The 26,038-nt window shown below is 41.9% G+C and overlaps 5 protein-coding genes across 5 annotated transcripts; 1 reads left to right on the top strand and 4 right to left on the bottom strand.

Moving 5' to 3' along the window:
- Positions 1-242: 242 nt before the first annotated feature.
- On the bottom strand, positions 243-2,254 carry MELLADRAFT_102101 (family 43 glycoside hydrolase; the record flags this gene model as incomplete). Its single annotated transcript, XM_007404446.1, has 10 exons — positions 243-304; positions 703-862; positions 946-1,047; positions 1,115-1,158; positions 1,244-1,355; positions 1,469-1,588; positions 1,670-1,827; positions 1,934-1,958; positions 2,021-2,106; positions 2,233-2,254. The coding sequence occupies 10 exons, from the start codon at positions 2,252-2,254 to the stop codon at positions 243-245; spliced, it is 891 nt and encodes a 296-aa protein (XP_007404508.1).
- A 2,170-nt stretch (positions 2,255-4,424) lies between these two features.
- Positions 4,425-8,284, bottom strand: MELLADRAFT_76592 (uncharacterized protein; the record flags this gene model as incomplete). Its single annotated transcript, XM_007404445.1, has 8 exons — positions 4,425-5,053; positions 5,135-5,231; positions 5,307-5,407; positions 5,482-5,731; positions 5,838-5,913; positions 5,990-6,757; positions 6,836-7,472; positions 7,555-8,284. 8 exons carry the CDS (start codon positions 8,282-8,284, stop codon positions 5,025-5,027), a joined length of 2,688 nt encoding a protein of 895 aa, XP_007404507.1.
- A 1,566-nt stretch (positions 8,285-9,850) lies between these two features.
- MELLADRAFT_102099 (uncharacterized protein) lies at positions 9,851-11,863 on the bottom strand (the record flags this gene model as incomplete). The annotated part of the gene is made up of 5 exons (XM_007404444.1): positions 9,851-10,011; positions 10,081-10,225; positions 10,301-11,331; positions 11,383-11,513; positions 11,598-11,863. 5 exons carry the CDS (start codon positions 11,861-11,863, stop codon positions 9,851-9,853), a joined length of 1,734 nt encoding a protein of 577 aa, XP_007404506.1.
- Positions 11,864-12,186: 323 nt separating this feature from the next.
- MELLADRAFT_54775 (uncharacterized protein) lies at positions 12,187-13,266 on the top strand (the record flags this gene model as incomplete). The annotated part of the gene is made up of 2 exons (XM_007404479.1): positions 12,187-12,723; positions 12,966-13,266. 2 exons carry the CDS (start codon positions 12,656-12,658, stop codon positions 13,135-13,137), a joined length of 240 nt encoding a protein of 79 aa, XP_007404541.1.
- Positions 13,267-16,186: 2,920 nt separating this feature from the next.
- MELLADRAFT_70725 (uncharacterized protein) lies at positions 16,187-17,564 on the bottom strand (the record flags this gene model as incomplete). Its single annotated transcript, XM_007404443.1, has 4 exons — positions 16,187-16,319; positions 16,391-16,559; positions 16,645-16,815; positions 16,936-17,564. The coding sequence occupies 2 exons, from the start codon at positions 17,265-17,267 to the stop codon at positions 16,695-16,697; spliced, it is 453 nt and encodes a 150-aa protein (XP_007404505.1).
- Positions 17,565-26,038: the final 8,474 nt, after the last annotated feature.

Below are 26,038 nucleotides of genomic sequence, written 5' to 3'. Positions count from 1 at the left end.
GTACTTACCCACGTCACTGTGGACGAAGACAGTGTCATGTTATAGAGATCCACATATTCTTGATCTTTTTTTGTCTCCGAGTCATTATATGTTGTAATGGAATGGAGAACAGTCAAAATTTTGAAAATGAATTCACTGAAGATTTTGAACTTGATTGTGACACTCAAATAGAGTTACAGAGAGGGTCTCATCTGAAGTCTGTGATGAGGGATATTGGCTGCACGCCTGTAAGAGTTGAGTTTTTACAGATTGAGAAACACTTCTAGGAATGAACTGGGGTTTGGTGTGGTCTTGATTGTCCTGCCTATGCGTTATTTTTCACATCTTGAGACAATCAACAATTTTTCACAGCATATTATCAAAGTGAAAAACTATTGGATTTTTTAATTATTTTCAGATAAAATTCAATTGTTTTTCACCTGGGAAAAATGCATTATCTTCGCAGTGTGATAGACATATCCTTCACAAAGGATGCGGGAAGAATTCTTTTTACCTGTTTGAACGTCGATCTCCCAGACGTCGTGCCAGTCGATGTGAAAGTCACCATCCCGCATCGTCAAGGGTTGCCAGATATACTTTGAGTTTCCGAGTCCGTCTGTTACCCAACGATCCCCGATGACTGATTGTGTTACGAAAGAGCGCATGGTAAATGTCATTTCATAGACAGATTTACTCGGCAATAATGGCTGGGACCTGACTTACAGATATGAGTCGTGGCCTGAGTGCCAGTGACAGTAAGCTCATATGTGTTTTGTGATGAATACGTGTTTAGCTTGGGGTCTGCAATGTCGACCGCATCTGACCAGGGACCAGCCAAATTGCTCGCCTTTGTAACTTTGTTCGCGTTTGCGGACCAACCTTTCTTGAGGACGTCCGTAAAACCCCACTCAGAGTTGCCGTCAGTTTCAAAGTTAATATGTATCATGATGCTAGAAGGGTAATCACCTGGAGTGAAAACATCATGTGATAAACTCCTGCTTCCTTGATCATACCGGTTGCTTCCCAGAACACCTGCTTCCATACATAAACTAGCTCCTCAACATCCATCTGAATCACAATGTTCCAATCAACAACCCTTCGGACTTGCCCAATGAAGATTTCAGAAAGCACTCACATAATCTTTACTGAGACGAGCTAGCTTCAAATTCGCATTGCTATCTGAAACCGAGTTACCCGCCGTCAATCAGTCATTTTGAAAGCGCGAGTGCCTTTTGGTAAAGAGAAGAAGATCGAGTAGGCTTACCAGAGGCAAAGGTCACATAAGCTGTTCCATCATCATCTTGGAACAAGGAAAGATCTCGGCTCTGTGAATTGAGGGGTGAAATTGCTCTATCAAACTTCCAGCCTGAACCGACCTGGTCGCAGGGAAGCCCATCAAGATTGGTCGATAAGATTGCAAGGTTCAAAATCAGTCTTTGCAACCTATAGTGATGTTCGTCGATTGATGGATAGAAACTTGCCTCATTACTTGTCGCGATACCAATTTGCCCCAGTCGGTAACTTTAAGATTAAAGATGCAAAAGTTTGTCAGGGGACATCTAGTTGGACATACATCATCGGGGTATGAGTTATAGACGTACTGTGGGTCCTACATAAACCGTCATGGTATCAGTGGCACACTGGTAAGCATAAACTATGCAAGGGACATTGTATATCTCAAAAGGCTTACATCATAGTGAAAGTACATCACAAACTTGTTGGTGGCCTGATTAAAGATAACTCGGGGTCTTTCACCCACCATATCCCCATTCAATGGGGTGCCAGCCTTAATACTCAACACGTTTGGTAGCCTCGTCCAGCTAGCAAGGTCGTTGGACCTATAACAGCCTAAAGATCATCCGATCCGCATCAGCACTCCATTGGGTCTTTTGAAATAGAAGAAGGACAACGCAACTGAAGCCATTGAACGTGTTCCCTTTCCCCTTGTCCTCACCAAACCAATACCATTCGTTTCCCAGCTGTGGAATCAAAAAAGGAATATCAGCTTTGTGACTGATCACTGCTAAGGCTTTTCACGTACCTGTAAAAGGGATCCCCCATGGGCTTGTATTTGGTTTCCAGCGTCATCATTCCTAATCGCTCCCGAGACGATTCTTGCCCTCTTCCCTATGACGATTAGTGCAAACAAAAGGAACCCGAAGATCAAAGAACGCAAGTTCATATTGATCTGATAGATATTCGGCTTCCGAGTTCTCAATCAACTTAACCTCAATCAGCACATGCAACACTCACGAAGTCTTGATGCTTGTATCATCTCACCTGAATTCGGTCAAATGATTCCTCACACCTAGTTCAAGAAGACGCGCCTAAGCTGTGTACTCCAATGGCGAGAGTAATCTGCGTGAAATAAACAGAAAAGAGTAGAGTGGAGTGGAGTTGATGTGGGTTCAGGCAAACGTGGAGATCCGGCCTCTTGTATGTGAAGTGAAAGAATTTGAACAAGCAGTCGAGAGAGGCGTGCATCAATTCCATAAACCTACTGTCAATTTCGAAAGAACTTGTCCAATTCGAAACATGTTTTCCCGCAAAAATCCAGCAAATTGGCGCTGAAGCCTTGGCAAGCTTTGTGCAATCGACAATATATACTGAATATATATTGCAAAGTTGATTCAAAATCACACCAAGAGGTACACCAGGGGGTAAATCGCACCGCGCGATAACCGTTTTTGGAGCCGCTCAGAAACCTCAGACTTTTAATTTAGTCGAAACCTTTCTGAGACGTTTTCAGCGTTTCGGTCACAAAGGCGGTTCCCACTACCGCACGATGCGGTGGAAGGAAACCGCCTTTGTGACCTCTGGTCACGGTGGGTGGAACCGTGACCAGGGGTTCCTGGAGCGTTCTGTGAGAAACCGGAGGAACCGCTGGCTCCGGTTGCTCATGCCGTTCCAGGAACGTATTCGAGGTACACACCAACAAAAGAACAGAACCCCGGCAACACCCGACGTCAGCGCAGTACAGCGCAGAATGCGCGAAACTGCGCTGCGCCAAAAAAATCGAAAATTCCAAAACCCACTGCGCTGCGCTAGGGCGCAGTGACCCAAAATCTTTGAGGCCCCTGCGGTGCGCTCCAGCGCAGGTAAGTCCAGCGCAGCGCAGTGGGCAAAAAAATTGTTTTTCTGGCGGATGGAAAGCCCATTTTTTCAATTTTCCATTGGAGAAGTGACACATCCACTGCGCTGCAAAAAGGCGCAGTGGCGAAAAGTCGAAAAGCCCCTGCGCTGTGAAAAGGCGCAGTCGCCATATTTTCAAAAACCCCAGCGCTGTGCCACAGCGCAGGCGCAGGCTGTGCCTCGCAGTCTGCGCTGCGAGTCGGGTGTTGACCCCGGGGACTCGAACCCCTGCCTGTGGCCAAAAAAACACTAAAATCAGGGGCATAACCACCCAGATGGTTTATAGCAACCATAACTACACCTTCTCCGGTCGATTTATACCAGAAATCCCACAAGCTTTATCCTCACTTTGCAATTCACCTTTCAACCTCAACAACCTTACTATCATTGATCTTTCTACAACGCATTCGGTGGTAGATGTGTAGACTCTATGGTCCCTTTTCTTTCTTCCCATTTACCTTTAGAAGAGCTCAGACTTGCAAACAATGGTCTTGGTCCAGCCGGTGCGACAGTCATTGCTGATGCAGAGAATTTTTTGCAAGTTACCTCAGTCTTGCCCAACAGGGGAGACCGCCTTTGCCCCGCGGTGACCGTTTCCACACGGTTACTGTTCAGTTCGACACCGATTTCAGCCGGTGTCGAAGAAACCACTTCACAACCGCATCAGCCAACGTTCTCAAACGGTGGCTGACATGCGGCTCGTTCCTGAACGGTTCGCGGAACAGTGTCCGAAACGGCATCGGCGACACCGGTTCCAGCGGTTCCTGAGCGGTTCTATTCACCAAAACTTTGGGAACGAAACTGGAACCGGCCGAGGCCGAGGACCATTACCCCCTGGTGTACATAAACTTCATCGGCCTCAGATGGTTCTGGAAACCTGTCCAGGAATTTTCAGAATATTCAAAGGGTCCTGCAATCCAGGAGCTGCTTCACTCGTGCGAGTGACAGCTTTCCGCTTCGTCCAAATTCACAGCTTACCTAACTTCAACAAAATCCCGCTCTGTCGCCGGATCAATGCGTGGAGCTTTGTTGACAGGCGTTACCTAACAGGCCTTTCGGCGAAAGCTTCCTCGCATTGGGACTATGTAACTTATACGTCTGTTCTCATGGCCACCTTGGAAGAGAGTTATCCTCACATTGGGACATGGTTAAGTCATCTTGCATCTCTACCACTGACTCTTATGTAGATAGCTTCTAGAACAGTTGCTTGGACCTTCACCCATGAAGGCAAGTTCCTGGTGTGGTAATTTCAGATTGCGTAGGTGTTTGTGGAACATGCTGCACTGAAACACTAGGGCGCGTCCGGAATGGTTGCCATATATTTTTACTCAGAGATTCAGCTGTTGATAGAATTAAACCACTGAGCTATTTTTGGCCAAGTCAGCTCGTCACAAAAAGAAACATGAAATTATGAAATCAATACAATCAAATCATACAAACCTAAAACAAAGAAAAGACTTATGAACTATACAAAACCAAAGAAAAAACACTTTCTTGATCTCTTCAAAAAGACAAAGGCAACAAAATATTTTGGGAAAACACACACAAAACACTTCAAGGAAAAAAAAAAGAATTAAATAGAGACTTTGAATTAGTTGATTAACTCTTTCATATAAACTGTTTGATTGAAGAAAAGTGGGTGAGGAAACCCACTTGAAACATGATTAGAAGATTGACTATTACTGAAAAATCAAGACCATCTAATATGCTTAAGTCCAAACTTGAAAATTGATTGAAAAGAGAGCAACAATTCAAAAATGAAATCTAATGTAGAAAACTCAATTTGTACTGCCCAAGAACTAGAATCAGAAGAAGTACAATATATTATCATTGAACTAAGAAAAACCCTTATTGAAACTCGAAAAGAATCCTTTCCAGAACTTTATGATGTTCTTCGACATGATGTTAGGGAATTATTTAAGTCTGAATGATAACATCAATCCTAAAAAGATGGCAACAGACCCAAAAAAATCAATACTCAGGGGTTTTCACTCACAGAATGGAAAGAATAGAAAACACTAACCTGTAAAACAAATGATAGCAATCACAAAGAATCCAAGTGCATTATTAAAAGGATAAGGTCTAGCGTCAGGACTAGGAGTGATTGAAAACGACCAAACCTAGATTAACAAAAAAAGCAATCATACGATAAGTTCATCTCTCTCTTGCATCTTATCAAAAAGAATTCCGCATACCAAACCACCAAAGATAGGTCCAATGAATCTTGAACCACTAACTGCACTTTGAGCCAAACCATTTGCCAATGGCAACAAATGGACAGGTGTCTGAGCGTTAACTATCATAAATAAATATTCATCAGTCTCCATGGTAAAACCTCTCTCTCAATCTTATTAGAAAACATGACTCAACTCATGACCATTACCGAAGTGTAGGCACACACATTTGCCAACCAACGGAATGCAGATAACAAAATCATTCCAAACATGACTAAACCATTATGAGTTTCTCTGAGTAGCGCTCTAAGTTCAGGTAAGAGTAAATAGACTGGAATATATAAGCACATTCCTAATCTTAACATCGATAAATGGGTAAGTTTTCCTCTTGGTGGTCCTACTGTTGGATAAAATCGGAATTGAAATACGATCTGAGCAATACACATCTTTTAACCCCGAAAAGAAAAGGTCGATCAGTGATGTTCTTTTTACTGCCGTTCTTCAGAGCATTCATAGACCTGTCGCCCATGAGAGAGAAATGGAAAGACTGACTGCAGCAATTAATTCAGCGAAATGCCCGGCTGATAATCCTAGACCACCAGACTTGACTGGAGTCACAAGGAATGACCTGTAAGTCGAATCACAACGTTTAGAAAAAGAACCAAATCTCAAGCAATAAACAGATCAGCTCGAATAAAACTGACATAAACAATTGATCACACGTTGTCCCATGTAAAGCAATGATAGCATACTGTCCAATGATAGCAAGAGGGAGTTGACCAAACACACTGTTACTTCCCGCCGCTTGTGGTTTCGAGATTGGATCTGATGCCACATTTGCACTTGGATGACGAGCACCTTCAGGGATCACAGCCAAGTTATTGGCATTCGAACCAGGTGGTACACTGTTTGACAATGGAGTCTGCCCATCACTACTTCGATCTCGCAATGCTTGTTGTTGTGCGTTATGAGCGCTCATGAAGGGTGAGGGATTGGAGGGCGGAGTCGAGAGACCAGTGTTGTTATAGATTGCCGGACGCATAGCTGAGGAGATACTGACTGATCTCATACCAGGTCCGAAACGAGATGCATGAAAGCTACCAGGGAGTAAGTTGGAACCTGAGATCGAAGGACGTGGTGAAATTCGACTACCAAGACGTTGTCTGACTGAATTTTGATTGATGTCACGAGGTCTGACCGAAGATTGAGATTGTAGTCTATCTGGTCGTTGGTGTTGTTCAAGGTACATTCGACCTCGATCATTAACCGAACCAAATTCGCTCGCTCCATCATCATCATAACCAAAGCCGTCTTCATCCAATTGAGACTCATCATCGCCAAAGACTGAATCATCCAAAAGAGGTCCGTCATCGTCAACTTGAGAAAATTCATCGTCACGATCCTGGCTAGTGGCCGCTGCCAGCCAAACATCGTGTAGACCAAAAACCGCATCCTCGTTGGCGAGCAACAATCTGGAAAAGAAGGTGATACGTTAGCCTTAACCCATTGGAAATCGTGCTTAGCAGCTCAAGAAGATGATGATTGCCAACCTTTGTGCAAAATTCAAAGTCGGAGCCGGTTGATCATGTTCAAGGTCATCGTAATCAGGTGCATATTGAGTATCACCACCAAAACTACGAGCTAAACTGATAGCGCGACTAGCTCTTCTTTGTGCAGTCGCATGTCCACTCCGAATACTACCCATACCATTTTGACTAGCCCTGAAGTTGGTCGGTCGCCGATTTCCCAAGAAACTTCTTCGATCATAACCATAGGCAGATCCAGGAGTAAAATTGGTAGATTGACGCGTAGATGTACGAGATAAGCTCAGGGGGTTTCTAGGTGGTGGTTCTTGTCCTGGAGCATATTTGATGCTTTGTGGTAGTGGGAAGGTCGCGGACGAAGCGGGGACTGGTCGGGTAAGAGTGATACCTTCATCTTCTGTTACACTCGCGTTTGATTCTTCTTCGGTGTTGTCGAGCTGATGAGCCAATTCTAATTTACCTTCAGGCAATCTGATCGCGCTGGAGCGATAACCGCCATCCCAGCCTAAGAAAAGACTAAGGCACGCTCCTGCGAAAGTGATGAAGCTGGCCACTGAGCAAGGTAGGAAGTAAGGGTAGTCTTTGAAAAATTGTACACTCCCAAAGATGGCAGGATAATTTTCGGCGGGGTGTTCCAGTAGACCTGATCAGAAGGATTGAGTATTACCAATAGGTGCATGAGTACGGTAGAGACATGGTGATAGGCTGGAAAGAAGTGAACATACCACCAATGATTGGACCTGCAATACCACCCATACCCCAACATAATCCGATCCAAGCGATCGCGCGGCCTTCGTTAGTAGAGTCCGTAATATCTCTTACCGCACCTCTTGCCACCCCGATTGCACCATTGAAGATACCTTGACCCAGACGTGCACAAATAGCCATTCCAAGTGAAGTACTAGAACCAAACAAAAGTAGAGTGATAGCATTTCCTAAAAGAGAAGTAAAAAGCACAATCCTTCTACCATGTTTATTTGAGACATTTGACCAAAGTAAGGAAGTAAGAAACTGAGATAAAAAGAAGACTGATGAAACAATTCCAGCCCAAAACCCAACAGCAGCTTCACCACCACCGTCAGGTCCTTTACCTACACCAAAATCTTCAATCATGAAAAAGATGAATGGACCAGCAACAGAAGCTGATAAGAATTCTGAAATCATTGCAAAGCATAATACCACGATTGGCAAGGTGGGCAAAGGTGTAGAATCCTGTTCAGCTTTGATAGGTGGAATAGCTGAGGGGATAGGAATGTGACTAGAAAGCGGCGGATGAGGATATTGACTATTAGGTGAATTGATAGGACTTGTGAGACCGTTTCCTGATTGAGATTGAGAGCTGAAGTAACTGCCATGAGCATTAGGAAGGCCAGGTCTTTGAGTTGATAGTTTCTTTGAAGAATTTGAGGTAGGTAGCAGTTGAGAAGAATTGATAGCAGCTGTTGGAGTTCGCATCCCTTCTTGATCTTGATCTAACGAATTGTTTGATTGAACATTTCTAGAGTTTGTATTTATATTGGTTGGATGATGATGATGATTGGAAGCCAAAGGTTGATGTTGATGTTGATGAGGTGAAGACATTATAATAATGAATTGATGAAGAAGTTGATGATGATGTTGATGATGATGTTGATGAATTGGAAATCAAAAGAGATCGAAAACCAACAAACGCTAAGGCTTAGGCTAGACTTAAGAGTGGAACTTAAAGCGGATTACCTAATATGTACGTCACTACTGTTATTCAAATAATGAAAATTTGACTTTTCATCGATCACACATCTTGGATTATTCCTACGCAATGAAACAGATATGTAGGTGAGTAGATCCTCAGTCCCTGAAATTATTAAATGGCCAACCCATTTGTTTCTGCGACTCCGCTAAATCATGACTACTCATCTGTTCATGTGCATGAAGTTTAGTACATCCTACCAAGTTACATGGAGACTTGACACGGTGTGAATTCATAACCTAACTTCCTCACGCGTCGAACAATGCTGCAAAAGCAGAGTGTCTGGCAAGGTTCTATCTTGGAATCGAGTCAGTCTTTAGTAGAAAGCCTCTGAGAAATGTGAAAACTATCAGGAGTTAACTCACGATGCCCGTGAATTATAACAACAACACTTGGGATAAGCTCCAGCGCTGGTGCGTAAAGTGGACCTTTGTGAGATTGCGTGGTATGTATATGTCCAGTTCGCGCAGATGCGGCGATTTGATTTTCCAAAATGGAAATGGAGCTTACGCAATTTGGAATGTGTCAAAATTGCGCTGGATTTGCTGGATCCGCTCTTCGGTGACCCGAGGAGTGACTCTACAATCCTGTGGACACTGAACAGGGTCCGTTTGTCTCACAAGCGCGCCGGTCAGGCGCTGGCGCTATTCTTCCGAGTGACGCCGTAAGTGCGACTAAAGGTTTACGCCGGGCCCGACAGCTGAGTGTTCCGTGAGATCCCTTTTTGTGGATTGTGAAAGGCCGCGCACATGCGCTCTGGACCACTCGCAATGAGAAGCAGCAGAGGCCTGGAAAAGCCAATGAGCTCACTGAGAAAACATGCCCACAGTAATAAGTCCAGTTTACTTCATTCAATAAGTGATTTGGAGGGCTATTATGTATGAAACTCAGCCTTGGTTGAAAATTTTAAAAGTTTTCAATTTCTCCATATTAATTAATGTCACATATTGTTTAACAAATTTCTTTAATGTATAGTTTATAGCTTTCTTACACACACACACACACACACTGCGCTTCATCTTCTGGTCTTACACACAAACACACAAACAAGATATTGGGGAAAAAAGATTGATTTTTTTGATGAAAGAAAAGCAAATTACATCAAGAAGCAGCAAGCAAAAAAAAGGGGGAGAAATAATTGAATTGAAAAGTACGACATAAATAAATCGTGAATATTTGAAATTTGAAGATGCTCAGAAAAGAAACAGATAAAACCAAAAATGATGAAGAAAGATGTTTAAGAAAAGAGTCAAAAGATCTATCTTGTGCATGAAAAAAGATGAGATGCAAGTTTATCGAATGTTGGCAAATAGGTTTAAGCCACCTTGGTCCATCTTTCGAAGACCACCTCGCAGCTTACTTGGCTTAGGGAACGCGTGCCAGAACCTCAAGGTCTCATCACCTGCTCCCGTCACAATCGTTTCACCATCAGGGGACATGGCTAGATAAAGTACTAGGGATTGCAAAACATATCATTAACTTTGATTCGATGTCATTAGAATGAAACAAATCAAATACTCACCACGATATGTGTGTCCAGACAACGTAGCGATCTGTTGCATGCTAGGATACTTCCACAGACATACTTGGTTTTGGATGGGGCCAGGTGAAAAGCCGTGAGTGGAGACCAACTCATTTGAAGTCTTGGACCATTTCAGCGAGCACACCTGTCGTGGATAGGATAAAAAACGAAGACTGATGAGGAGCATTACTCGTGCAATAAGTGAGAATTGAATACTGACTTGAGATCCAGTGTCAATTTCATTCAACATGAGGCCTGTCTGTGTATTCCAAAACCGGATCCGTTTATCAGCCGAACCACCGCCGGAAGCGAGGATACCGTTCTGGTGAGGGTTCCAGCTGATGGCCTTGATGGCTGCTGTGTGTTCATTGAATCTGTGTAATGGTACACTATTCGATCCTCTTGCCTCCCAGATCAGAAGGCGATTATCGTTTCCACCGGATGCAAGTTGACCAAGCTCTGTATTCCATTTCAGGCCACAAACTTCCTGCTTATGTGCCCCTAGTTTGGCCGTCCAGTGCTCAGCGGCACGTACATCCCGGTGTGCAATGGTCCGGTCCCGAGATCCGGTGGAAAGAATATAGTCATTCCAATCCATGCACCCAATCCTGCTTTCGTGCCCCTCCATTGTCCGTACCCGTTTGCCCACTTCAGCATCCCAGAGATGAACCTTTCCTGTGTCTGTACCAATCGCTAAAACGTTCCCTCGACCTATCCACGAGAGCGAAGTAACGTGGTCCGGCCCGGCATGTGGCGGTAGACTTACATCCACCAATCTTGTCACCGCGCTGGTCGCGGCAGACCACAGATAAACTTGGGATCCTAAGCCAACACCCAGTACATTGGTAGAGCTCCAATCGATGAGATTGAGGTAATAGTCGTCGGCTAAATCGGGAGCATCAAGGACTTTGAATGGTACTTTACTTAGCGTGCGAGTTGGTTTACGAGGAGAAAGCAATAAACGCTCGCTCTCATATTTTATGGGAGTGGTGCTGTAACGAGGATGTGTGGGTGAATCAAGATTGGAAGGTTCGCGACGAGTAGGTGAGGAATAGTTGAATAGCTTGTTGTTGGTCTTCCGTGGGGTACCCGGCGACGAGTTCGAAACTGTAGATGCATGTCGAGAATGGGCGGAGGGGTAATTAATGAAGTTGGCCATGTCCGAAGACTCTGTGCCAAAGGTCTCTTGTTTGAGTAGTGTGGTGAAGGTTCGGTTGGCTTCATCTGAAAAGGAATTGCAAGTCAATTGACCTGGATTCGATCGGAATGAGCAAAACATTCCAGTCAACTTCTGGCACGCACCTTTTTCCAAATCAGTGACAGCCGCCACTACCGTCTTTTTAGTACTACCGCGGGTTGGAGTGGATGGGCTATCCGACATCAATTGAAATGTCGTCGAAAGATCCATGCCGTCTCCTCTACTAGGAATGAACCTAGAGAAAACAAAATGTTGCGTTAGTTTGTATGGGCAATATACTCTATGCAAGTCAATGAGAAAAGTATGTTGTCATCCTCACCTATCCCCATAATTACGTTTCTTGCTCGGGCTGGCAGGACTCCTGAGAGCAGAACGAGATCTAGATGGTTTAGATATCCCGCCTCCCGAGCGAAAGGTTGGATTGAAGGGATCGTCAAGAAACCCACCAAACCCTTCTGACGAAGCCACAGTGTTACGACGGCAATTGGATGGGCTGTCTTGAGGCATTTGATGGGTGATTGAGGGTATGGGCTGTCTCTCATGAGATGGGCCAGCTGTGGCATGGGAGGTATGCGAAGAATCCATGACGCTGTGATTGAGTGATTCAGATAAAATCCGCGGTGAGAAGCAGAGCAGAGGTCAAAAGATGTTGATGGAGGGTATGCAGCGGTAATCAAGGGGACGCCGTTTTCTCGATAAGGAAGGAAGCGAAGAGTGGGTAAGCTGCTGGATATCGTGTAAGGACTTTGTGAGTCTTGACGAGGGCTAGAAGAATGTAGAGGCTGTTAAAGATGTTTCTACCGGTTGACAAGAGATGAAAGGCACCCTGAAAACGGAAGAGGTGGATTGTAGACGGTCGCTGAAGATTGAATTGGCTAGCAGGGTTAATGGTGGGATGGTGTGAGTTAGGGGATATTAGTAGCAATTAGCATAGACAGATCAGTCGATGTATCGCTGGATTGATGAGAATCGGCTAACCCCACTGTGAGTGAGAATCTGAATCGGATGAGATGGGCGTTGGAGACGGTTGGACGAGAGAGACGGATGGTCGGTTGCGAAGTAAGGAATAAACGAAAAGCCAGAATCAGAGATGTTTTATTTAACTCGGCTTTGAGGGAAATTGCGGTTTTGATATGAACTTCGATGTGGTTTCGAATCAATGGGGAATGGCTGGATATTGACTTGACGGATGTTAACTCGAGTGTCTAGCTGGACACAGATCCTTCCAAATCCCGCTGGACTGTAGCTGTAGATAGTTTATGAACCAATTGGCTGTATATCTTGCTCAAGATCGATTCCGAATCGTATACAGCGTGATAACCCACTTTCGACGAAATAAGGGTTGGACGACAAATCGGTTGCGATTTAGTTAGTTTTATGACGAGTATAGCGTTGATTTGTAAAGTTGTAGATTCTCGGAAGAAAGCAGAAGGGGCTGAGTTGGGCTTTAAACAAATCAACCAGCAAGTGAAATAAGGATGGCAAGTCAAATGCGATCAGTCATCCACGTGAGTTCGTATTCAAAGTTCAATAAGAAACGGATGAAGGCGGGCTTTGCCACCGACAGAAATTAGAACAGGGATGGATGTATGCTGACAGACTGACAGAATTGCAGCGAAGATGGGAAGTCGGAGGACTGAGGGGATCTGAAGGAAACTTGATGGGTTATATGCATTAAAACACTCACCAATGCCTTGAAGCGGGCGGACCGAGAAGAAAAGTGGTGTCGATCGACGGCAAGCTATGTATCAGGAAAGACAAGAAAAACAAACACGATCGCTCTCAGCTCAGCTAAAGGAGCAATCAATCTTGTGAATAATGAAGCTGAGGTAGCTGTAGGTTGGGGTAAGAACGTATGAGTGAAAAAGTATGAGAATCGATTTTCAGACAGTTGGACAGGACGCAGACAAGGAGAGAATAAGAATCAATGACGAGAGAGAGAGAGAGGATGAAGGATCCTAGGGAAAGAAAGAGAGGAATGGCATCACAAGAAACAAGCAACTTGAGGAATGTGGGACGCATGCATGAATCCCAAACGAACCAGTTTAGGAAAATGATCCCTGGGAATTACAAACTAACACCACCCAAAAAATCCGTGGCATTTAAGCGATGATAAGAGCCGCATTTGGGGCTTCACCGAGAACGATGATCAGAGGGTGGGATGAAGAGCGAAGAGAAGAAATCACTCACTTCCTTGTAAATTAACCGAAAACAGAATAAAAACGATTCGAATTTGAATTGATCGATATACCAGGTAACCCAGCCTTCCTCAAAGGTGATGGTTGCGGGTTAAAATTATAAATCGATTTTCCTTTTGGGTGATGAGGTTAGTTAGTAAAAGGAAATCGAGCAGGTACAACAATCAAAAGACGCAGACACAAAGCAAAAGTGATTTGGAGTTTTGGTAGTGGGGCTGATTTAGGGTGAATTGTATACCGAGATGACAAGTGTGATATAGTAAAGTGAAGTATTCGGAAACTATATTTGCAGTGGTTGTAAGATCTCGGTTCTCACTCATGAGTTCCCCAGTCGTCGTTTGGCGTCACCAAGCTTTTTGTCTTCCTTGTTTACGTGAAAGACTAATCGATTGAGATTTAATTTACAAGGAAAAGGTGAAAAGGGATAATTCGAAAGTTTCAATTTAGTGGCTGAGTGTATGCGAGTGGTTTAAGGGGTGGAGTATATTTGGATGAGATCTGGAAAGGGGAATTGTAAGTAAAGCTTTTTAAAGAATGATCGATAAATAAGTTTACTCAATTTAATAATAATAACATTAGTCAAAAGAAACGATGACCATCATATCACATCATCATCAATTTCATGTTCAAAGTGAAGCAAGCAAGAACAATGATGTATGTAGAACAGTTTTCAAGTGGTTGACTCTATAAATACAATGACTTGATCTCAACCTTGATCCCAACTTCACACAAGTCTCACCACAAGATCGATCAGTGAATGAGATTCATGCTTCATGCCTCTACATACCCTGCTCAAGTTAAGATCCATCTTCTCAATCATGATCCATCCCATCATCATTGGAGTCGATTAACCCAAATCAACCATCGGAGCCGATTGATCCATTCCCCCAATCCGTCTACCTTTTTCATCAACTATCTCTTCGGGATATAATTGAGTTCACCAAAATCATGATGATCGATGTTATCTAAAATATAAAACAAGCCCTCCAAATCTGATTCATCGGCTCCTCTTTGGAGGCTTGTCAGGGGTAAACAAACACTCGCAGCTAGAGCTCCTATCTATCTACTACGTGGAACTTGATGAAAAGAAGATGAAAAAACCAAGACTTGATGGTTCAGGGTGAAACGCCTTGACTCTCAACCATGCTCGCCGGATAAATGTTTGAATGTAATTTTCAAGAGAAGGAGAGAGAAAAATGCTAATGAGATCTTTTGCAGTCATATCATATGTCAACATTTTCAACGCATCTTTCATCAAAGTTCCCACTCTGAGTTCAGGTCTTGGGTCTGTGGACTTCATGATATCTATGACTTTCAGATGGGGTTATTGTTGAAATGGGGGATGTTCAATAACTAAAGAATTCTTGAAGTTTGAAATCATTTAAATTTGAACCTTGGGGTGAAAGTGAGTCATGAAGCAAGGCTTTTTGCTACGCAAGATAGCTATAACCGCTCTACCCAGGAGATTATGTGGGAAGCCTTCTGCGTGGTTTATGACAGAAATTTCTTCAGTTGAATCAATCCACACCATCAGTATAATAGCATCTGATTCTTGGTTATGCGATAGAATTTATTCACCGCATGAACTATTGCCAGCATGATTTGGAATTTCTCGCCGAGGGCTCCATGAGGTGGAAATGTGCTCAGAAGATTGAAATCTAGAAACAAAAGATCAAGGTATGGAACTCTTAATAGTCTGATGATCAGATCACATATTGAGATTGGGATTGAATCATAGAATTCAAGGATCAACTGTCTTTCCTCGAGAATTCCTCACGCGAATACTGAAAGTCTTGATTCAAGCAACGTCACGAGAATTGGGCATGAGAATAACTTCAAGATCTGCTTGTTGGTTATTGTTTCTATGCTTCTTATTGCAATGAATATCTTGAGGAGGTGGGATGTGTACCGCTTGGGCTCACGATAATAAGCTATGTAATAGAATTAATCCTTGTTCACCACTAATACATTTATACCTTCAACCTCTAGTTTACTATCTTCATTCTCATATCCAATCTTGTCTCCCAAATCCTCTTTTTATTTTCTTTCTTTATCTGCTGAGTTGAATGAACAGATGGGTCACCGTGTTATTAACATGATCCTCATTGATTGAGATCAGTGATATCATTTATCATCATGTGTACATCTTTTTGCCCGTAATATTATCAACAACTCCCAATACGCCTTTGTGTGTTTTACCTATGTAGTCATACTAGACCTTTATTGATTTATATCACTCTTGACGTTTTCGAGATTGGGGATAGTTTTATTTGATGAAGTCTCTATAGACTTGTTTTGTTACTGTTCTGAAAGATATCTCAAACCTCCTTCAGGTTATATCTGAAAGTCGTATTGTTAGATACATCTCACTCAGTACCCTCAATGCCTCTCAATACCACGTTCACTGGAAACGCAGTACGTGATGGATACGATCGCCTTGTGATACGAAGATTCAATAAAGATCACGGGCGAGATCAGTCTTGGTAAAGACTTTACTCAAATATTTCCATCTCAGGAGTTTATGTCATTTCTAGAATCTAGAATAAGAGTCAAAGTTGCGGTGTTGAGACATTATTTCTGTGCTGTTTGTCTCTCTATGTCTCGACAGAAAGGCCTGATTGACTTGAGGGTATACGGTACAGGGGCCAGGCTAAGTGATGTGCAATGACAGGCTCGCAAGATTGAGCGGCTGTGATGAATTATGAGTATTAATGAAAGAATAGTTTTGCGTGTATTAGTTCTAACGTGTATGAACAAGCAATAAGAAACATGCTGGTTTGCGAAAGAGTGAAGATTATATTGCTACAAATTATATGCGCCCTAATGGCAAGCTCGAATCGGAACTGTTTGTCAAAAGCGAGCTCATGGGTTAAGGTGATTCAGTCTATGGATTAACAGAAATTGTATGGCTTACTTAATCGATGTAGATTAGACTCTCATGCATCCATGAAACCACACATGTGACTGGGGTTCAACAATCCACTCTGGCCTAACCTTGGACCAAGAAAGCACCTTATGCAATCACGCACTGGATGCAGCATTTTCTCGAAGGCTTTGATTTATTGCCACCTAGATCGACCTGCCTGCGGAGTGCCATAGGGATAGAGGGTTGAGGGGATTCGCTTAGCAAGCTTGAAAAGTTTGTTCGGGCTCTCTAGCGATGCCTACCCAACAGCTTTGATGTCTGGCTCGAATACCCAGTGTAACGATAGACGCGCTCACCGAAGAAGAGTCCAATTAATGAGCGCCGAGGGTTGACCCAGTTGTATCGAGGCCCGCATCGTGACTATTGCCCCTTGCCTCCAATTTGGCTCCTCACAATTGAATTTAACTTTCATCCTAGCAAACATTGACGGAATATTGGGTCCCAAGATTAATAACAGAGGCAGGCATTAGTTGATAATGAGTGTACGGTCTCGGCTCCGTAGGTCGATATCAGTCGAGGAAAAATTTTCTGACTTTTCTGGAATTTCAATTGATGATACCCTCGGTGCTCTCGAGGGAACTGCTGCCAGAGTCGGTGAACGCTCTTTGTTTAGGGTAACGGAGCAAGATTTCACCTCCATCTGATTCTCATCCCCTTCTGTACTAGAGTCGAGATGCCGAAGCTTTACCAAGTAGCTGATCCCTTTACTCGGATGCTTGATGAAGTGACCAGGAAACGTGGACCCGACGGCGACCAAATGAGGAACGTTGTCAGTGACATTAGGTACAAAGTCAAAGAAGATGGTGCCGAGTTCGTCAGTTGTTGAAATCCCTTGCTTCTCCACAATCATTCGAGTGTCGTCCATGAGCAGAAGAGTGAGGCGATCCCAGTAGATCGACTTTTGCTTGACAAAATTCAATGGGCAAAGATCACTGGTTCAAGAGTCAAGGTCGAGGTGGGAGCTTCCAACAATTGACGATAACTACCTCAAAGACGTGAAAATGTAGATGAAAGTGAAAGTGAAAGTGAAAGTGAAAGAAGAGCAACGGAATTGAACCTCCGTAGTTGGTCGATACAGTCACAAAACGTGATCACTCCCGTTGAACCTTGCTTGGTCGGACTTTTCGTGCTCTCCTCGATGATCATCCACGGCTGTCTGCCCGTATCATTCGCCGCTTTTCTTGCTCAGGGTATTTACAAAGACCCCCCGTCACAGGATCGGTATCAGCTTGATCATGGGACGTTTCGGGCCTTAAGGGCCTTGACATCAAACCTTTGTTTTCATGGGTGGTCGCCATACTTACATACACATACACATCTTTTTTGATATCTTGGGTGCTTCTCTTGACGACCAATTTGCAAATCCAAGACAGATCCTACCCAGCACGCTGATCTACGGACAGCTAGATTATGATGGAAGTTGAATGCCCTTGCTGAAAGCCCTTCAGCTCAAAGTTTATGTCATTTCACGAACCCCGCAGGCGCCTGAAGATATGAAGCAGGTGAGCAGCTTCTAGAAGCCATACTGCGTTAGGAGCAATTGCGTATGTCATCGAAACCCTCACATTATGTGTGATCATCAATCAACAAAATCTTGCACCCCAGAAACTGGCGAGAAAGTGAAAGATTGATTGCACAGCATGCTGAGAGCATTAGCTTGACAAAGCCCTCTCCGCGCGGCCGCGTCCGCGCCCTCGCAGAGCTTATGACTCTCCAAGGATTAAGTGCTGTTCAGTGGTTTTGTGAATTTTGGTGCTTCCCTCACCCACAACTCTCACTTTACATTGTAGGAAAAGTTGCTCTGGGTGACACAGCCAACAAAGGGGTTTGAAGGTTACTACTTCTGTCTGTACAACTTTTGCCTTGAACAGAAAGTCCCAAATTAGTTTCCAGTCAATTTACAAAAACTTGCTCAATTTCCCCAGCACAACTCGAGCAAATTGGCTCGGAATTTGTTGCGAGCTTTTCTTAAATGACTGTGGATGATTTCCTCTAAATCATGCACAGTGAAAATACAAGTTGTACCCCATGTTACCAGTGGGACATAAGCACTTGAAAACAGCATGATGAAGAAAGGTTTCCTGGGTGATAAACAGGCAAACACATGTAGAGAACAATTCTGAACAACCGCCCCATGTGGCATAAAGTGAGATTTGTTTGTGAGGGAAGCACCAAAATGCAAAAAACTACATAACAGCACTTGATCATTCTTGGAGTGTTTGTGCCAGAATTTCACAATTGGTCATAAGCCCCTTGGCAAGGACGCGGACACAGCTGCACAGAGAGGGCTTTTACAAGCTAATGCTCTCAGAACCACCAACATTTTTACCTTGGATTTTTCAATCCAAGGTATCCTTGGATGCCAAACCTTGGACAGAAGCTTCCCGGTGTTTTGACCCAAGGTAATTCCAAGCGCAAAATAATACCTCAGGTAGCAACCTGAGACAAGGTCCAAGGATTAGCCTCCAATGATGTCTTGGATTTCTCAACCCAAGGCATCTATGTTGGCAGTGCAGCATGCAGTGCAATCATTTTTTCCCTTCCTCACCAGTTCTATGTTGCAAGATTTTGTTGATTAATGATCACACAGAAGGAGAGAGCTTTGCTGAGCTAACCAAGAGCATCTCTGCACTGTGTAACTCAAGCATTTGCAATAGCCACCTGTACACCACAGGGCAACTTTGAACTGGGACCACGTGAAATGTAAGTTGGGTATGACCACGCCAAGTGGTTGTGTGGAACAGGTGAAAGCAGCGTGAGTGCGGCTACGTGGCCCTCACCCAATGCTTGTCACCTGCTCTACATGTTGAGAGAAAGACCACATTGGCATGGTGTGGTTTACCAGCCAATCAGTGGGTGAGCTGGTTGGTGCAAGCGCAACCTGCCAACGAGGTGCTCAGCATGTGATGTAGCTTGCTTGCCGGTAGTATAAGATGATTCGCCTGCTGAGCACCTCGCTGGCAGGTGAGCTAACCACCCAGGTGCTCAGCAGGCAATTTAATTTTGATCAGGTGCTCAGCACATGAACAGTCCTCCCTCGTATGACTCATTATGGCACAGGTTTACTTGCAACAGGGCAGCTCATGCATCTTGAAGACATCTTTTGGAACATTTTTTTTTATTTCAATTCATTTTCATTCATCCATATATAATTACAAAACGTATGACGTCACAGGTACATGTCACAGATCTCCCTACACTCTGTCTACTGCCCCAGTCTATGTACGCTTGAGTCCCCCTTCACTCATGGGCTCTCATGGGTCATTGCTGTATTCTTCAGTCGATTTCCAGTCTCTAAGGTATAAATCGATCGATCCGATCCAATCAAAGCCAACCACTCTACACAGCTCTACACCTACTCCCTGCTCATCTCTATCTCAACCTTGATCTCTGTCCATTCTCCCAACTTATCGATTTCGATTTTTGGTTTTAAGTCAGCTGTAAGTCAACTGTCTCCTCTCGTCCTCTTTCCTTCATCTCATCTTCACTTCATTCCACTGACATCTTATTTCTTCACTCCATTAAAACTATCTTCCTTTATTTAATGTCTTTCATTAAATTCTTGATTGTAGGATCCCAATCAATCGATCAATCTCAATCAAAAGGACTCTACACCCCTTTCCTCCATCCTCATCTCACTTAAGATCTAGCTCTTTCCCTTTTGATTCTGACCTTTTGCTTTGATTTCAATCCATCAATCAAGTTCTCACTTTTAATTTTGATTTCCACATTCAATACGTACCTTTGATTTTAAATCATTATATAGGTAAGTCTTTCTTTTTATCTTGTTTTCATTACTATTCACCCTGCATACTAATGTCAAAACACCCGTTCTCCACTTTCTCGTCACAACTTTTGTTGTTTAGATCTTGATCCCAACTCTTGTTTGTATAAGTTACTCGATCAGTCTTGATCTTTTAATATCAATTAGTCCTTGCTCAATATTCATCATGTTCTCATCTAATATCAAGTTAAGACCTCAAAATCGATTTCTTTTTCTTTTCTTTTCTTTTCTTTTATTCTATTTCAATTTTGATTTTTCATTTAGTTCTTTCAACTTTGAATCAATCAATCCTTTTCATTGAGTTCATCATTTTTCTTCCTCTTGATTTTCTATTGATTTTATTTTTAAATTTAACATTGTAAAATTTCTTTTGACTCATGTACTATCAGTTGAGTTCAATTGATTTGATATGATTATGATTCTTTTTAAATTAAATAACTAAATTTGAAGATTAAAATGCTCTTACCACTATTCCTTGCTGAGTTGTAAAGTTTCAGCAGCACTGATCAAATGTGAGGATAAGAAGAAAAAAAATGTGCTGAAATGTGGAGTCTTGTGAATATAAAAAGAAAGGGTTGAGAAGTGTGTTTTGCTTGCCACAGCGTGTGAGCTTTCACACCTGGTCATCACAAAGCTTGACTCACACTCTAACAAGGCAAGTCAGCTCACCTGTTCATTGAGTGAGCCATGTCACCTTGTTATGATATGAGATGACTCACCCACTCATCAGGTGAGTTATCACGCTCTAGCAAGGTGATCAGATTGGGTGAGGGCCACGCTGGCTGGCACATGTAACTCACGTTGGGTATGACAATGTAGACAGCACATGTTTCAATTGCAGAGTCAAATCTCACGTGAGCGTCACGTGCCACCAGACCTGTGGTGTACATTCATACTACACAATGTTAATTCTGGAACTTTTCCACAAAGTTTCCAGAACATTTTTTAGAACACCAGACAGCCAGAATATGTTCTGTGTTGCTGTACTTTCATCAAATCCCCACATTCCCACCAGTCTTGACTCTTCTGGAGCCCAAGGCAAATCTCCCCTAAGGGCAAAAGGGTAGTCGAAGATATACTTCTGTCCACATGTCCAGTAATCCAGACCACAGCCAATTGTTTGTTCTGGAAAAGTCCTGGAAACCTTTTGGAAAAGTTTCAGAATCGACTTTGTGCAAACTTAACTAAGTCCCAAAAGGTGGACCTTATGTTATGAGCAGCTATTGGCTTACGTACAGAGACTAGTCTGTTGGTATCAATGGGAATGAGATGGGTTGATTGGGAACTTGTGCTGCTTTGTATCGTATAAGATGTATAATGAGATTGTACCATGAAGAGGAAGAGTACAACTATGATGACGTAGAACAAGTATATAAAGACTGCTCTAGCAACTATAAGCATAGTCTTATAGAATGATCCAAGACAAGATAATAACACCTAACCACCAAATCCACCAGTGGTCAAGTCCACCTTTGTAAACTTGGTTAATTTTGACCTTTGTGTAACTCCATAGAGAAATTAATATGAAATTTATGGAAAATTTGACATTGAAGGATTTTATTTGAAAATTTGTGTCCCGCGGTTAAGAAAACTGGGCACAAACAAAAATTGTTGGTTTGGGGAGATGTGATCTCAAGCAGAAAACTTGCTCTTGATCAGACTCCTGGTAATCATCCAGTGTTGATCATGAATTTACCCAGGTGGCTTATATGGGGTTAGTGGCTGGCAGTTGAGCCAGCATGATGATAAGCAATATGGGAACAATGAACATCACTGATTGCTGGAAAATGTGCCACATTGTTTGACATGACTTTGTATCCTGACCAAATAAAAACTTTTGCCCTCAAGATTGGGATTTGTATCCAGGCAATTCAACTGGTACCAAAACCCAGCACCACACTTCCCTGATGGATTTCATCTGAACCACATTACTCCAATTGAACACTGATGGTGTCCTTTTCGCTTGTTTATATTTCTTTGTTTCTGGGTTCTCTAGATATATCTGGTCTAACCCAATCAAATGGATCAAAAGTAATATAAACAATTAAATTTTACAATTTCTAGCTCTATTTTGAAATTGACCTGTAACCATTGCAGCAACTGATTAATTATGTAAACCACTTGAAGGAGACTGTACATACAATATCATGGTGTTCATCTACTCAATCTACAGATTTCAAATTGAAAACAAAGTCAGCAAAAATCCATGAAATCAAAGAGATTGCATTGCTCTGATATTCATCCTCTTCCTCTGAATGGTTTGAAGTCAGTCAAAGATATTTGATTGACCTATTCCAATTAAAAGACACAACCAAAATCAACAATCAGAAAAGATTGACATTGAACCTTCTTGATTTGGTTCATGTGATTGCAGGGCTGAGAAAGGAGGTGTTGGTTGTTGACTTTGGTGTTGAAGGTTGATTTGAGTTTTATTTTTGGAGTCAAAGTCACTGTGAACAAGCTGTAATGTGTGATAACACATTGAATAGCCAATTGTCCAATTTTCAAATTCAATGATTGGTTGATACAAATCAATCAAAAATCATGACTGTGGGGCCAACTTTCATCAGTGCAAGAAAGGCCACACATTTGTTTTAAATTATAACTTACTAACTTATTGAACAGGTTTATATGCTCTAAGTGTGTCATGTTTGCGTGCGGGACTAGACAAGCACTGGAACAAGGGGACCCTGATCATCACATCAAGTGAGTGTGTGGACAATGCTGCAGTAAGCAGTGAGGTAGGCTTCTCAAGAGGTGGTGTTGAAAGACAATCATAAGGGGAGCTAAGTTGGCTATTTTATGTATATGTACACTACAAAAACTCACCAGTTTCTGTAAAATGAGGGATGACAAGTTTAAGTTTTTTATGGTTTTTACCACAAAATATTTCCATGACATAGCATAGGTGTACATAAATTTCATGAAAACAGGAAAGCTTTTATGCATCCAGTTTTTGGAAAATTTAAAAAGTTAAGTTTACAACACAAAATCACTTGACTGTTCCACTCTTGGAAACAGGTGGGCTTGATAGTGGATGCAAGGGCAATGTTGCATCCTGTTACAATTAGCACTTTTCTCATTACTGGGTGGTTGCCCAAGGCAAAAGTGTGCAAAATTCTCAATTATTGTTTGCAAGTGATTATAAAAGCTCAGGAAATTAGTACTAATACCAAGAAGTAAAACATTTTCCCAATTTTTAAAAAAGGGCTGTGTAATCTTTTTACCATTTCTCAAATCTGAGTGGTAAAATCCAATTCCTTTGGATCTTTTGGTTTTGTTCACATTGGACACTTTACCAAGGTCTGAGTTTCTGAGCATCAACAAAGAATTGAAGGAGTCATACACCTCTATCCCCCTTCCAAATTCCCACTTTTTCATGTGTTTTGACTCTCTCTATCTTTTTCCAATTTCTGTTGATATAAGTTTTTGATTTACAAAAGGTTTATATGTGATTTGGTCAATGAAGTGTTTAGAGCTTCAAGTACAGGATCAATATCTTCAAGTCCTTGAGATTGATTTGATTTTTTTTCAATAGATTGAATAAGTTGATGGTCATCAGATTGAGTCATGATTAATAGTGAGTATAAGATGAGTTTAGTTCTTGATTAATTGGATTGATAGATGATACATAGACATTGATGGATAGAAAAATCACACTTGAAATCTCTGAGAGTGTGTTCACTTGAGCATGTTCTTATCAGAATGTGCATTCTGCAATTTTTAAATTTCAAAAATGAATAATGCTCCACCAAACCAAAATTTTGAATTTTGCAGGATGCAAATTCTCACCAGAATTTGGTGAGGTGAGCGTACCCTTAATCAATACAGATATTATGCGTTTTTAGACATTTGAAGCTACCCTCAAATGTATGCTGAGATATCTGATAAACATGTCTCACTTGACCAGTACAACATGGCTTTTTGAAGCCTTAATTATGGTCACCTTCTGCCATGTGAATGATGTTAAGTTTGGTCATTTATACCTGATGCTGTTTGAATGACCTATGTACAGCCCTTGAACTGAGAAGTTACCAAGTTTATCTGCACAGCTAGCCACAGATCTCTTCTACTTTTGCTGTGTTGTTGGGTCAGTTGAAATCCAGCACAACCCAAGAATTGGTTTGATGCCACACAAAGAATCACAGATATCACAGAATCATCAAGTTGACAATCATTTCCTTTTGATATTTCTGGACTCATTCTCAGGAACAAAGGATACTAGTCAATTCAGTTATGATAGTCTACAATATAAATCCAGAAAAAATGCAAAAATCAGACTCTTCCTGAAGTTTTTTCAGAACATCAGAAAAGCTCTGACACTTATTCTGAGGAACTCTGTGCATCATCACCCCCACATCATCTACCCCACAAAAGAAGCCAGCCCCTGCCTTAACTCTTATTTGATTCTATCCATCTTCTCTTCAAGCATACACACTCTAACTAAAAAATCTTTTTTTGTTGTTTGTATTTTTATTGGTTGTTCTTCATTCCACCTAAAAAAAGATTGATGTTTTCAAAAGTTATGAGCTTTCTTCCTTTTTAAAAAGAAAATCATTATTTGAAGGGAAAGTTGTTGTTCTTGGTGATTTTCAAATGTCTTGGCTGTTCTCCATTTCACTTCAAAGTTGGCTATCTTTTTTAAATGCTCACCTTTTGTCCTTTCTTGGGAGAAGATCATCTTTATTTGTGATGCTTAAATCTAAAAACAGTTATCCATTGGTTGTTTTTCTTGTTTCTGAAAACAAGTTCCTTATTGATGATGGAACCAGCTTATTCTTCTTCCCCTTTGTTTGTTATGATGCTTCAGTAGATTCAAATGTTTTGATTTTGAGTTAAATCAAAATAAACACTTCAATGCCAGAGTAGCCGCCTGTGTTTGTGCCACATGGTTCGTCTCATCAATTTTCCAGTGTATGGAGTGTTTCAGAAGTTGATGATGGCATAGTGAATTGATGTCAATGTTGTTATAGCTGACTACATTGATTTTAGTTGAGAAAATTGGAGGCAGATGAGATTTGTGTGATTTTGTTGGAGAAATCTTGGGGAAATGAGCTAGGTGACCTTGTCAATAAGGAAGCTTATTGAGAAAGGGAACAACTGTGTAATTTGATGAACTGTTACAGGTTGATCACATATGTTTTACATATGTAGTACAGTGCTTCACAATAGTAATCAAAGAGAGAAATAGCAAAAAGACCGTGAATCCGTGGCTACTAACTGTAAAAGGGCTTTTGAAGGTTGATATGGATGGATTGGTTGGTTGAAAAATCTGTTTGAACTAAGGCTACATGCGGTTATTTGAAATATTATCATAAAACAAATCACGCAGGATCATCTCCCAAATTGATCCGTGTGTATTTTGTTTGTTGAAATGATGTATAACATTTTAAATATCACATAGAAAGAGAAACAATAGAAAATAGACTGAGTAGAAATTGATAACTGAATATGGAATGTGATAGAACATGATAGTTTGCTCACTATGCATGTGGTTGATGATTACATGTGTTTATTTGTATGTAATTGATTATTACATGTTTCTTTATATTATTACTACATGTAAGTGGTTAATTACATGTAGATTATTGATATGTATGTAACAATTTCTTTGTAAGAAAGGTGATATGCTCTTTAGGCAGCTTATGCCCTTTCTGACAGACATGGAGCTGAGGTGGATGTGAAGTGGTAAGGCTGTTTGAAGGCAGTAGGAAGAGCCAGTTGCAATCACAAGGGCTTCTGGCACTTCACAGGGGCATTCAAACATATCTTATTTGTCAGAATGTCAGAACACACCAAAAATTGTCTTTCTGATGTTCTGAAAAAAGCTCAGACAGATTCAGTTTTTTTTT

This window comes from Melampsora larici-populina (assembly GCF_000204055.1).
Source record: "Melampsora larici-populina 98AG31 unplaced genomic scaffold MELLAscaffold_2, whole genome shotgun sequence".
Classification (NCBI taxonomy): Eukaryota; Fungi; Basidiomycota; class Pucciniomycetes; order Pucciniales; family Melampsoraceae; genus Melampsora; species Melampsora laricis-populina.
This window is presented reverse-complemented; position numbering and strand designations above follow the sequence as displayed.